General features: G+C 41.4%; 1 protein-coding gene across 2 annotated transcripts in view; it reads left to right on the plus strand.

Moving 5' to 3' along the window:
• Positions 1-2,721: 2,721 nt before the first annotated feature.
• LOC125458676 (cell division cycle protein 20 homolog) overlaps positions 2,722-13,654 on the plus strand; it is a 104,765-nt gene continuing 93,832 nt past the window's right edge. Inside the window, exons 1-2 of one of the 2 annotated variants that reach the window (XM_048544123.2) lie at positions 2,722-2,968; positions 3,364-3,435. In XM_048544123.2, the coding sequence (XP_048400080.1) occupies positions 2,906-2,968; positions 3,364-3,435 (135 nt within the window). In that variant the 5' untranslated portion in view covers positions 2,722-2,905. The remainder of the gene's footprint in view (positions 2,969-3,363; positions 3,436-13,654) is intronic. The other variant, XM_048544132.2, reaches the window with a different exon arrangement.

Here is a 13,654-nt window from a genome sequence, read left to right on the forward strand (position 1 = left end):
AGCAACATCAACTGAAAACATGACATCAGTTTTCATGTGTATGCTGTGACATCTAGCTCAAACTCACTGTTACTTGGCTTAGCCTCTCCACTTTCTTTAATTTGCCAGACTGCTGGTCAGACATTCAGTACTAGATAATCAAAATTCTCCTGCAAATACATATTGGGAAGACCAAAGTCATTCTGTCCCCATCACAACTCTTGGCTTCAACTCTATCCCTTCTCTAATAATGGTCTAAGGCCAAATTAAATTATTTACAATCTTTATTTACTGTCTGATCCTGAGTTGAATTTCCGACAAAGAATGCCATAACAAAGGTTTCCTGTTTCCACCTAAATTCTATCAATGGGTGTTGTCCCTTCTGCTTACACCCTCATTGATCCACCCTTACAATTTCATTGCAATCCTGGGTCAGCCTTCCACAACTGCCTGCCCGTAAACCTGAAGCCTCAAAACCGCTTTTTACTTGAGTCTGGACTTGCACCAAGTCCTGTCTATCCAAGTATTATGTTTTGCTATGACCTAAAGAGGCTTCTGATCAAACAATGTCTCAATTTTAACATTTCAGCTTTGCTTTAAATTTCTCCATGGCATAATCCCTTCCCGTGTCTGTAATTTCCTTCAAGCTCAGAGCTCCAAACTTTTTGGCTGCTCTAATTCCAGCTACTCGAACATCCCCATTTTTAACCAACCCCTCATTGGTGGCCCTACCTCAGTTGTAAAAACAAATTCTGGAATTCCCTCATTGAATCTGACAGTCCCCCAATCTCTCATTCCTCCTTTCCGCCACCACAACTCCTACGTGCTAAGCATTTGGCCATGTCTTTACTTCCCTATGTAATTCCTTGTCGTATTTTATTTTACAATGTGCCGAGGAGTTCTTGTAGAGTGGTGAAAGTATCTCTACCACTGGGCCAGGAGTCCCACCTACTCCACAGATGTCATTGCATCTCTCAGCAAGTTGGTTATGAACTAAAATGCTGGTAAGAGGGACTTTTTGACGTTTATACAACGAAGGCGCCATATCTGTTGTTGTAAATCTGCACTGTACGCTCTTGATGATAGCTTCATTGTCCTTTTTTTATAACGGAATTCCTAAAACTGCACACAATTCACTTAATGTGGCTTTTGCGTGAATAAGATTCGCATGATTAGACATGACTAGCGAGGCTAAAAGGAGAAACACTATGTGTCTTGATTTTCTCGAGTCGAAATTCTCGATGGCAACAAGATTCACAAAGTTTTAAAGTGGCTCTTCTGTGTGCCTCATTACACGTTTTCTGTTTTTATTTCATAAGTCTTAAATTTGCCTTTCGTTTGCGTTTTTCTTTTATTTCAAAAATAAAAACGTTATATTAACACCGGAGGTTTGAAAGGCAAACGCTAGGAGTATTATGCTGGCTCGGAAACCGGATTGTGAAGATCTAGCAAGTGGAATGAAACTTATCTAAATGATTAAGAAATTGAACCATTGAAATTAAGGGGTATTATATGCTTTCTGAAGCGAAGGATTTCAAGCTACCCCAAGGTGTTCAGCTTTGGAGGATCATAACCAGTCCACAGTCAAATAGCATGACAATGCTGGGTCTCTTGTTCCGACCAGCTTTGGCTGTGGTCACTCACCACGGACCCAGTGTCTGATAAACTCATAAAAACAAATCTGGCGCCCCTGAAACTCAAATTCGCGCTCACCCTCAATCTCTGTTAAATTTATTCACGTTTTAGCCCTGAGGAACAATTATTATTTGTCTAATATTTCGGTTATGCCCTCAATAATCCTGTCAATTGAAAGCAATATTGAATTAGAGAACTTCACGCTATTTATAGAAGTATAAAATAGTTCAATATATTCGCTTTGTTTACAGCTTGAATGACCTAAGTCAGTTACCATGAGAAATTAACCGAATCGTTTTTTCTCAACGTTTTTTTATTTTCAGTTTTACAAGAATGAATACTTTGGGAAAATTTCACCCCGAATGCTCCTGAAAAGGATTTTCAGACCAAATCCCTCACTGTAATCACCACACACTGATATTTTCAAACAGCATAAATATCTTTGAATTAAGAATATTGTCACACTTTAGCTTTGGTAACTTTCTGCCACTTTATTATGTTGTGCATTCATAAGAAGGGACTGTCTATAACTTTTTTAACTCTTAAGGCTAGGGAACGGTTGATAAATGCGCTTTCAGCTTTCTTAAATGAATCAAAGTATTCTGGTATTATTTATGCAGGGGATGTGCAATGACAATAAAGTTCTATTCGTGTGAGGGCAGATTATCCCGCTGCATTTTAAGATGCAGAAGTTTGAGTAACTATTTTAAGGTTCATTCATCACCATTTCGCTGCTTCTTCAGTTAATCAGTCTTACATTGATAATATGCTGAAGTGATCAGATGCTTATTATCCTCTTATTCCGCCCCTCTTCCCGCCTTAAACTGCTCTCTGCTCCTGGTAATTCTTTTTATTCCAAGGCCCGCCATTCCTCTGTTAGCAGTGGCGGGCCGGGGACAGTCTCCCCAGCTCACTGAGGGCGCATTCCCACCCCGCAATCCCGCTGCTTTTGACAAGGGAATCCCTTCAGCCGATGTCGTAACATTGAAGGCGGTTCCTACCTGCCCACCTATCCTGGTAGAGCTGAGGTGTTTCCCGCTCGCCCCGGCGCTCAAAAGAGCTTTAAAAACAAAAGCTAAGAGGCAGGGAGACTCAGAGGACGAGGAACTGCTACAGGATTCAGTACGGAGAAGGGCTTTCACAGTCAGGCAGTGAATGTATTGTATATGATTAGGCTGGAAAGGGAATTAGGGAGGTTTAAGAAAGGACCTTAATCAGATCGAAGGATAGCCTTTCTCTTGATCTATCCTAAAATAGTAGTTTAACCCTAGATCACTTTCCATCCCGGAATATGGAATGGGAATTAGAGAAGCTTTTCCCCCGTAAAATCAAGACAGGAGAGGAGATGCAATGGGTAAGTGTCCCTTGAGAGATACAATGGGTAAGTGTCCCTTAGTTTTCACGTATCCAGTTGACAAATGCTACTGACTTGGGAAATAAAAATTTAGGCGTCTAAAAGCTGAGAGTGAATTTGGGTGAGCGATCGTCATTTAAAAATAGCAAAGCCATGTGACAGTGCGGGTAAGAGAGCAATGGTTGGTGTCGTTCATTTCTTAGAAATGCACATTCATTTACAGTTACGAGTGAGCAATCCAATTTACTACATTTGTGTATAAGTACACCTTACTCAAAACTACGGAAAGAAGCAGGTTACTGAGAGAGATAAACAAGTCTGTCCGTATTGAGCTCTGGGCTGTACAAAGTACGAAATAAATCCGTTTTTGTGTACATTACCATTTTATTTTACAGGAGAAAATAATGAAGAAACTTGCTAATGAAACAAAGTGGAGTTCACAGCAATACGTAGGCCGACTGTTTAAGGTACCGATTTCAAATGTTAAAGGTCTTCTTCATAACCTCACAACTGGGGCTTAAAATGATTGATGATTGGAAGTTGGCAATAAAAACGTATTCAGAATGCATAGGTATTACATTGATAAACAACTACAAGACATCCATCTATCAGCTTGTAAGGCTTGAAGCACAACTGTTAATCCTTCAACAATATGACAATTTGCATTTATTCACTGTCTTTAATGTACTAAACTGCCATACGGTACTTCATAGAGCAAAATTTGGCACAAGATGCAGATGCCAAATTAGAAAATGTGCCAATAGCATGGGGAGAAAAAAACACTGATTTAACAGTACAGTACAAAATTTACACTGTTTGTGATGTAAGCCAAATCTTATTCATCAAGGAAGAGAGAGAGATAGAGAGGCACAGGTACTAAAGGGTAGTATTCCAGCCTTCAGGATCCAGGTAGCTGAAGGCAAAGCTCCCAGTGGCAGGGTCATTAAAACTGATGATTAGCAAGCGGTCAAGATTAGAAAAGGTCAGAGATTTTACAGAGTTGTTGCACTGTAGGACATTACGGAGATAAAGAAGGGTGAGACATTTGAAAACAAGGATGAGAATTTTAACATTTCAGCATCAGGAAGCAATGAGTACTGGAGTGATGGGTAAATTGGTGCCAAGTTTAACATAGAGACAATAGAATTCTGGACAAGCTTAAGTTTATGTAAGGTGGAAGATGGATATCTTAATGTGGCAACTATACGGAACCCAAACACGAAATACCTTTCACTAAACTAGCCATTAAAATGTCAAATGAAGCAATTACTGAATTAAGTTGCCATTGCCAACAATGCTGCTTATATATTTTGTTAGTCATGGATACATATAATGAATCAATGTAGCAATCTCTGTTTACTGACTTAGAAACTAACTACAGTTTCACACAAATAATAAACTACGTGGTGTGAATAACATGTTCTGCTGTCATTCCCTGGTGCAGTACATAACATCCACTATTTATTACAAGCCAGGCCGGCATTTGTTAACTACAGTTTATTATGTTAAATTTTTAATCTACAAGTGACTAAAAATGCAAAATTTGAGAAGTTATTAACCCAGTTACATTGAAGAACAAAGCATAGTGTCAGATTTATAAAGAAAGGAAGATGGGAAGATGAGAAAGATGTATTAGTAAGGCAGTGTACTGCTAGCTGGCTGTTGTGTCTGACAGGTCAGCAGCTGCTAGCTACACTCCGTACTACTGCATCTGAGAGCACTCCATCATCACCAGTCTTCAGAGACACACTGATTGCTGCACCTTTGTGCTTAAAGCACAATTAAGTAGATTATTAGTTAGGTATTTTAGATGCCACTTTGACTATACAATTCATTTGTCTTGTTGGCCATGTTTTGACTCCAGGTGAGTATGATAGAATTTCTGATATCTTGCCACCTGGTCTTGATTATAAGCAGGATCTCTTGTTCTCATGCAATCATAGACCCATTTCCAAGGTAATCACATAAAGACAAATAATTGAATTATGGGACCATGCACTATAGTAGGTATAAGAAAGGCTGAGTACTGGGCAGCAGTAATATGTAATCAAATGTTTATAACGAGGGATTCAAACAATTTCATTTTCAGTGAATTTACTTCTATCAATTAAGTGATGCTAATTAAGAGCAGTGAAACATTTTGTGGTACCTCACGGTTATAAACACACTGCAGCTGGGGTGGAAGGGGCAGAGGTGGTTATAGTGTGGGATAAAAATAGATCAAAGCTTCTTTTACAATCCCTTGAAAAGTCCTTTATATCAGTTTCTGTAGAACATTCACTGGTTCAAATCATCAATGACACATTTCAGCTACAATCTTTATGAGGGGCTCAGTGCACAGTTAAATTTTCACTCATTGCATGAATTTAGTGTCATAAGTACAGTACGAATAGACAAACCTGTATTGAAGTCATAGAGAATTACAGCATGGAAACAGGCCCTTTGGCCCAAGTTGGTCCATTCTGACCATGGTGCCCACACAGCTAGTTCCAATTGCCTGCATTTGGTCCACATCCGTCCAAATCCTTCCTATCCATGTGCCTATCCAAATGTTTTTTAAATGTCGCTATTCTACTTGCCTCAGCCACTTTCAATGGCAGTCCATTCCATATATGCACCACTTTCTGCATGAAGAAATCCTTCTTAAATCTCTCCCCTCTCAAATTAGGTATTGATAGTGAAGCAAATTCTTCCTGTTTTTTTTCACTATCAGAGGCAATTTCCTCCACCTTTTTTTACTCTCAGCTCACTGATGCATAGTTTCTCATTTAAGTCAGTCAGTGAGCTGTATCCTGTGCATACATTTAATGCAGAGCTCTTGCAACTATCCCTCGGGTGAATAAGCAGTGAAAATGCACATTTTTGTTTGCATTTCTGTGAAACAGAAGTAAATTCCAATTCTTGGTGCAAAAGCTAAATTGGAGGTAAGATGGTTGGACAGAACATTAAGAACTGCAAAGAATGGCCAGAAAAATAATAAGGAGGGAAAATATGGAGTCAAAAGAAAGGTAGCCAGAAATATAAAATCAGATAATTAGAGGCTCTCTAAATATTTAAAGAAGAACATAATTAACAAACTGAGTGCTGGTCCTGTAGACTGTGAGACTGGAGGATTAATAATGGATAATATGAAAAAAGATGAATTGAACAGGTATTTTGCATGGTCTTCATTGCAAAGGATACAAGTAAGATCCCAGCAGCAGTGACTAATGATGAAATGGAAGAGAGGAAAGCACTCAGGAAAATCACAGTCACCAGCAAAGTGGTAGTGAGTAAATTGTTGGAGCTGTGGGCTGACAAGTACCTGGGTCCCAAAGACCATCTTCCTTGTGTCTTAAAAGAAGTGGCTTGAATTATTAGTTTTAATTCTCCAAAACTTCCTTGATACCAGAAATTTCCCATTTGATTGAAAAGTAGAGAATGTAATTTCTACATTCAAAAAAAGAGTGACAAAAATCATAAAAATTATGGGCCAGTTAGCTTAATATCTGTTCTAGGGAAAGGATATTAATCACTATAAAACCACAAGACATAGACACAAAAATAGGCCATTCTGTCCATTGAGTTTGTTCGACTATTCAATGAGGTCTGATCTGATAATCCTCAATTTCACATTATTGATTTTTTTCCCTGTTGTCGTTGATTCCTTTCCTGGTTAAAAATCCATCTATCTTAGTCATAAATATACTTGATGACTCAGCCTGTACAGCCTTCAGCCATAAAGAATTCTAAAGACTGATGACACGTTAAAGAAAAACAAAAGTCCTCCTCATTTTTTTAAATGGGCAACCTCTTACTCTTGAGATTATGCCCTCTGGTCCTAGAATCTCTAACAAGGTGAAAATACCTCTCTGCGTCTAAACCCAAAGTTAAATAAGGCCTCACTGTCCCAACTACCTCTTGCCTGGCTCGAGAAAGCTGCCTTCATCCATCCCCAACAGGCTTTGGTCTCAGCATGGGGCTCAACGTCTGTCTGAGAAATTCTGGTCTGTGAGTGAAGAATGCCCTTAGTAGAGTTGACTTGAATGGTTATCGGTTGCTAGTGGGAGAGTAACTGTTTGGAAACCATAAGCAGCCTCATGTAAAATAGGCCAGAGATGGGTTTGTGTCTACAGACTAGCAAGCTGCCTTATGCTGTGAAACTGGAGACACTATTCCTTATGAACCTGACTCCTCTGTGTTATAACAATCCAGCTCAAATCCTCAATTTTCTGATTTTATTTTAGACCTCAGAATCATATCCGAAGCTTGATTACAGTACAGTTTCCAACAAAAAAAGACTTCCTATATAATTATTGTATTCCAAACTTATTAGCAACAAAGTCAACAGTTTCTGCATATTTGTTAAGCTGAATTTTATAACCCCTTCTGACCTTATCTCTTCTGAACTCATCCTTATCTCCCTTGAACAATATTTTCCAACCAATAGACACCTACATAGATCCATCAAAGCTGATTCTTGTTAATTCCACCAAATGCTGGATTGTGAGAAGCGGTGTTCCATGATCAGGTTTTCTCCCTCCACGTGCACTGGTACCAGTAACAGTAAACCTATAAAAACACCTATTGTGCTCCTAAGATGCTGCTTGGCCTGCTGTGTTCATCCAGCTCTACACTTTGTTATTGCAGTTAGTGTTTATCCATAACTGATTGTTATAAACAAAATATGCCATATATTTTCAATTCCATTTCATTTTTAACCATTAATTGAAGCAATTGGAACACATTTGCAGAAACAAGTTAGAAAGCCTTATCTATGCAAACAATGTATCGGCCCAGAATATTTGTAGGTGAGTTATTCTGATCTTCTGCAATTAACTTCCTCTGCAGAGATTTTTGAATCCCAACAGAACTGGTATCAATGGTCAATTGTAGAATTTACATCTAACCTCACCTAACCCTCAAAGCACAGGGATGGCGATTGGGAAATGTCTGCAGAAAGTCAAATGCCTATACTTCAAGAGAATGCATTGAGTGGTGACTGGAATATACAGTGAAGAAAGTGGCTATTTCACTCCACTGTATCTGTCAGAAGTAGATAAACTAGATCCCTGAATTAATATGTAAATACAGTATATTTTGATGTTGAGGGTAGAGTAGCTAAAGATGAATACACTGGATAGGGAAGACATTACAAATTTTATGAATGTGATGGTTAGTTACATTTTTGGAAGACGGGGTGTTGAAGGACATCAAGGGTAAATAGGATTAGAAGTCTGTGACTTTTGGGCCTGGCGGACTGGATAGAGATAGTCACTTTTAGTTCTCTGCATAAAGAAACACAAACTTGCATTTATATAACTTTTCCTGGTTCCTGAAGCAGTTGGTATACATGTGGATTGGTTTACAGATGTCCAATGTTGAGTCATGAATAACTTGCTTGACTGGCATGAAAGTTGAAAGGAAATTTCATGAAAATATTTCTAGAAAGTTATCACCATGTTCCTCTGCCTCCAAATACTTAAGCATTACTTGTAGTTCATTTTTTGTTTGTATGTTTCTAAATACTAAATGAGTTTATGGTGTTGATATTGATGTAAAATCTTTCACACGTATACCAGAAGAGATTGCTGACATGATTTAATACATCATACATGTAATGTATTTATATTGAGAACTATACTACAGATCTGCAGTTTTGCCATGAGCATGAATAAAGTTTGTTAATCTGGTCCAACAGTGGCCTTTATGTTATTTCAAGGCATATATCATTCCAACAATATATTTTTGACAGGAATTTCTGGACTAAAGCTCTTTTAAGTTTACATGTTGAAGTGCTTGAGACAGGCAGGCAGTGTACAGTTAGCTGGCTGCATATTGTTTAGACAGCAGCCGTTAAGTGCCCTGCCACCTGCTTCATGGTTAGTGCTTCTGTTGTTTCAAGACAAGGAAAGGAAACTACAAATAGATCAAATAATGCTTTATATATTTTGTGCATGGTGGCAAGGCAGTGTAATGTTAGCTGGTTGTATCCATATAACACCAGTTAACTTACTACTGCCCTCCTACCGTGCATACTTACTCTACCATTGTGCTTTGGAGGCACCTAATGATTGAAAATTCACTTCTGTGTGGTGTAATTGAAGAAGTTAGCATGGCAGTCTATCAATGACTAATTGAGTAAAGAATTTCTAGTTTATTTCATAGTCATTAATGACTTAATTAAATAAAATATAGAAGAGTTTAATATTATGCTCTAGAATGTTTATTACTAATATTGCAGTGGGATTCTCCAACTTAATAAGATTTTGGAGTTAAGTCTGTATTTATGGCAGATCAGGAAGAACAAAGCTAATTGCTTTTTCAGTCAACCATTTGATAACTTTTGGAAATATTTTCTCTTCTTTTATTCCCTGGTTTTTGTATAAAGTCCTTTTGTCTCTTGTCAGTTGGATGCCTGACAGCAGATGTCTGCCACTGACAGATATCCAGCTAAAGAGCAAATTACTTAAGCAATAACACTTGAGTACTGGGGCTTTTTTGAGACCAGTGAATGAGAGTCAAATAGGAGTATGTGTGTTGATTAGGCAGTGCAATGATAGTTGGCTGTAAAAGATGAATCAGCAACTACATGCAGTGCCACATCAGCTCATGTCCTTCCAACAGAACAATCATATTTATATGGCAGCTTTTACAATGCTGAATGCCCAAGCTTTTTCATGCTGTTGTATTTCTCTCTGGAGCCTCAGTTGTAGCTTAAATCACTTTCAAACTTTAATTGACAACAGTGGCTGCATTATGGAGTCCAAAACTCTTTATTTGTCCAAAGCTGACTAATAGAGCTTCCCAGTGTCTGTGTGCAGTGGTGGGTGGTTCATAAAGTCATAGGCATTGAGTTTTTACAGCATGGAAAGTGGTCCTTTGACCCATTGTGTCAAATATCCATCTGTTTGTATCCATTATGCAACACTTTGGCCCACAGCTTTCTATGCTATGGCGTTTCAAGTGCTTATCCAATTAATTAAATGTCTTGAGGCTTCTTGTTTCTGTCATCCTTTCTGGCAGTGAATTCCTTAGATACCCTCTGAACATCCTGCTCTTTATCTTAAAAGTGTGTGCCCTGGCTATTGACCCTCTGCTAAAGGGGAAGTGGTTCTCCTTATCTACCATGTCTATGTCCCGCAGAGCTTTGTACACCTCAATCAAATCCTTTGTCTGCCTTGTCTGCTTTAAGGAAAACAGGCCCAACTCATCTAGCCTGTCTTCACAACTCTTCACACTCCAGCCCAGGCAACACACTGGTGAATCTCTTCTTCACCCCCTTTAATGCAATAATATCCTTCCTACAGTGTGGCAACCAGAACTGCACAGCTGTGGTCAAAATAAGGTTATATAGAGCTCCATCATAACCTCTCAGATCTTGTATTCAATTTCTTGACGTATGAAGCCAAGTTTCCCACATGCTTTTTTAACCATCTTCACTCCCTGTCCCGTTGCCTCCAAGGATATTACAGATGTGCACATCAATGTCTGTTCGAACGTCTGTACTTACTCGGGTCAGATCATTTCAAGTGAACATCTTGCCTTGTTAGTTCTTCCAAAATGCTTCACCTCGTGCTTTTCAGGATTAAATTCCACTTATCATTGTTCAGCCTATCTGGCCAGCCCCGGTATCATCATAAGATTTTCCTCCTTGCTACTTAGTACTCTGCCAATTTTTATGGCATCTGCTAATTTACTGATCATACCTCCTATATTAATGTCTAGATCACTAATACACAACAAACAGCAAGGGACGCAGCACTGAACCATATGGTATGCCACTCGACATTGGCTTCCAGTCACAAAAAACCTCTTTTGACCATCACCCTCTACTTCCTGCCACAAAGCTAATTGTGGATCCAATTTGTCAAAATGCCCTGGACCCCATGGGCTCTTAGATTCTTGATCAGTCTTCCACGTGAGACCTTGTCCAAAGCCTTACTGAGGTCCATGTAGACTATATCAACAGCAGTACCCTCATCTACACATCAAGTCACTGACCCAAAATATTCAAATAAATTTGTTAGACAAGCTCTCCCCTTTACAGGGATATGCTGACTATACTCAGTTAATCCCTGCGTTCCAAGTGAAGATTGATCTGTTCCTCAGATGTTTTTCCAAACTTTCCTCCCCACAGATGTTACAGGCGCTGACTTGCACTTTCCTGGTTTATACCTACCATCTGGCACCCCTCCTGTGGCCGGAGAGGATTTGAAAATTAATGCCAAAGCCCCTATAAGCTCCTTCCTTTCCTTCCACAGCAGCATTGGATGCATCTCATTTGGGCCTGGGTCTTGATCCACTTTGAGGCTTACTAAAACCACTAATACCTTGTCCTTCTCGGAGCTAAACTGGTCAAACATATCACAGTCCCTTTCCCTGATTCCTATACCTGTACTGTGAATACAGATGGCAACTTCTCATTTTAAATCTTGGCTCTTTCTACTGGCTCCTTTCAGCGTTTACCACTTTGATCCCTGAATGAACCTACTCTTTCTGTTGTCATTCTTTGTCCCTAATATACTCATAAAATGCTTTTGGGTTTTTCTTCATGTTACCCAGCATTGTTTTTTTCACGGCCCCTAACTGCTTTTTAACCAACTCCCTGAACTTTCCACATGCCTGTAGGGCATCCACTGTTGTTTCTCCTTATTCAAATCAAGATATCCCCAGCATCAAAGATTCCCACACTTATTGGTCCCACCTTTCACCTTTTAATGGGAATATTTGTTTAGAATTCCTGCAGTGGGGAAACAGGCCCTTCCGCCCAACAAATCTACAGCAGCACTCAGAACAATCTGTGGGTTTCCATTGGGTGCTCCAGTTTCCTCCCACAGTCCAAAGATATGCAGGTTAGGTGGATTGGCCATACTGAATTGTCCATAGTGTCCACGTTGTGTTGGTTAGGTGGATTCACCACGGTAGGTGCAGGGTTCCAAGGATAGGGTAAGGTCTGAGTCTGGGTGGGATGCTGTTTAGACGGCTGGTGTGGACTCGATGGGCCGACCAACTTGCTTCCATACTGTAGGGATCCTAATCATATTGGTAATAAAATGTGAGGCTGGATGAACACAGCAGGCCAAGCAGCATCTCAGGAGCACAAAAGCTGACGTTTCGGGCCTAGACCTTTCATCAGAGAGGGGGATGGGGGGAGGGAACTGGAATAAATAGGGAGAGATGGGGAGGCGGACCGGAGATGGAGAGTAAAGAAGATAGGTGGAGAGGGTGTAGGTGGGGAGGTAGGGAGGGGATAGGTCAGTCCAGGGAAGATGGACAGGTCAAGGAGGTGGGATGAGGTTAGTAGGTAGCTGGGGGTGCGGCTTGGGGTGGGAGGAAGGGATGGGTGAGAGGAAGAACCGGTTAGGGAGGCAGAGACAGGTTGGACTGGTTTTGGGATGCAGTGGGTGGGGGGGAAGAGCTGGGCTGGTTGTGTGGTTCAGTGGGGGGAGGGGATGAACTGGGCTGGTTTAGGGATGCAGTAGGGGAAGGGGAGATTTTGAAACTGGTGAAGTCCACATTGATACCATATGGCTGCAGGGTTCCCAGGCGGAATATGAGTTGCTGTTCCTGCAACCTTCGGGTGGCATCATTGTGGCAGTGCAGGAGGCCCATGATGGACATGTCATAAAGAGAATGGGAGGGGGAGTGGAAATCGTTTGCGACTGGGAGGTGCAGTTGTTTGTTGCGAACTGAGCGGAGGTGTTCTGCAAAGCGGTCCCCAAGCCTCCGCTTGGTTTCCCCAATGTAGAGGAAGCCGCACCGGGTACAGTGGATGCAGTATACCACATTGGCAGATGTGCAGGTGAACCTCTGCTTAATGTGGAATGTCATCTTGGGGCCTGGGATGGGGGTGAGGGAGGAGGTGTGGGGACAAGTGTAGCATTTCCTGCGGTTGCAGGGGAAGGTGCCGGGTGTGGTGGGGTTGGAGGGCAGTGTGGAGCGAACAAGGGAGTCACGGAGAGAGTGGTCTCTCCGGAAAGCAGACAGGGGAGGGGATGGAAAAATGTCTTGGGTGGTGGGGTCGGATTAGCGAACAAGGGAGTCACGGAGAGAGTGGTCACTGTACCCGGTGCGGCTTCCTCTACATTGGGGAAACCAAGCGGAGGCTTGGGGACCGCTTTGCAGAACACCTCCGCTCAGTTCGCAACAAACAACTGCACCTCCCAGTCGCAAACCATTTCCACTCCCCCTCCCATTCTCTTTATGACATGTCCATCATGGGCCTCCTGCACTGCCACAATGATGCCACCCGAAGGTTGCAGGAACAGCAACTCATATTCCGCCTGGGAACCCTGCAGCCATATGGTATCAATGTGGACTTCACCAGTTTCAAAATCTCCCCTTCCCCTACTGCATCCCTAAACCAGCCCAGTTCATCCCCTCCCCCCACTGCACCACACAACCAGCCCAGCTCTTCCCCCCCACCCACTGCATCCCAAAACCAGTCCAACCTGTCTCTGCCTCCCTAACCGGTTCTTCCTCTCACCCATCCCTTCCTCCCACCCCAAGCCGCACCCCCAGCTACCTACTAACCTCATCCCACCTCCTTGACCTGTCCGTCTTCCCTGGACTGACCTATCCCCTCCCTACCTCCCCACCTACACCCTCTCCACCTATCTTCTTTACTCTCCATCTTCGGTCCGCCTCCCCCTCTCTCCCTATTTATTCCAGTTCCCTCCCCCCATCCCCCTCTCTGATGAAGGG

This window comes from Stegostoma tigrinum, chromosome 1 (genome assembly GCF_030684315.1).
Source record: "Stegostoma tigrinum isolate sSteTig4 chromosome 1, sSteTig4.hap1, whole genome shotgun sequence".
NCBI lineage: Eukaryota > Metazoa > Chordata > Chondrichthyes > Orectolobiformes > Stegostomatidae > Stegostoma > Stegostoma tigrinum.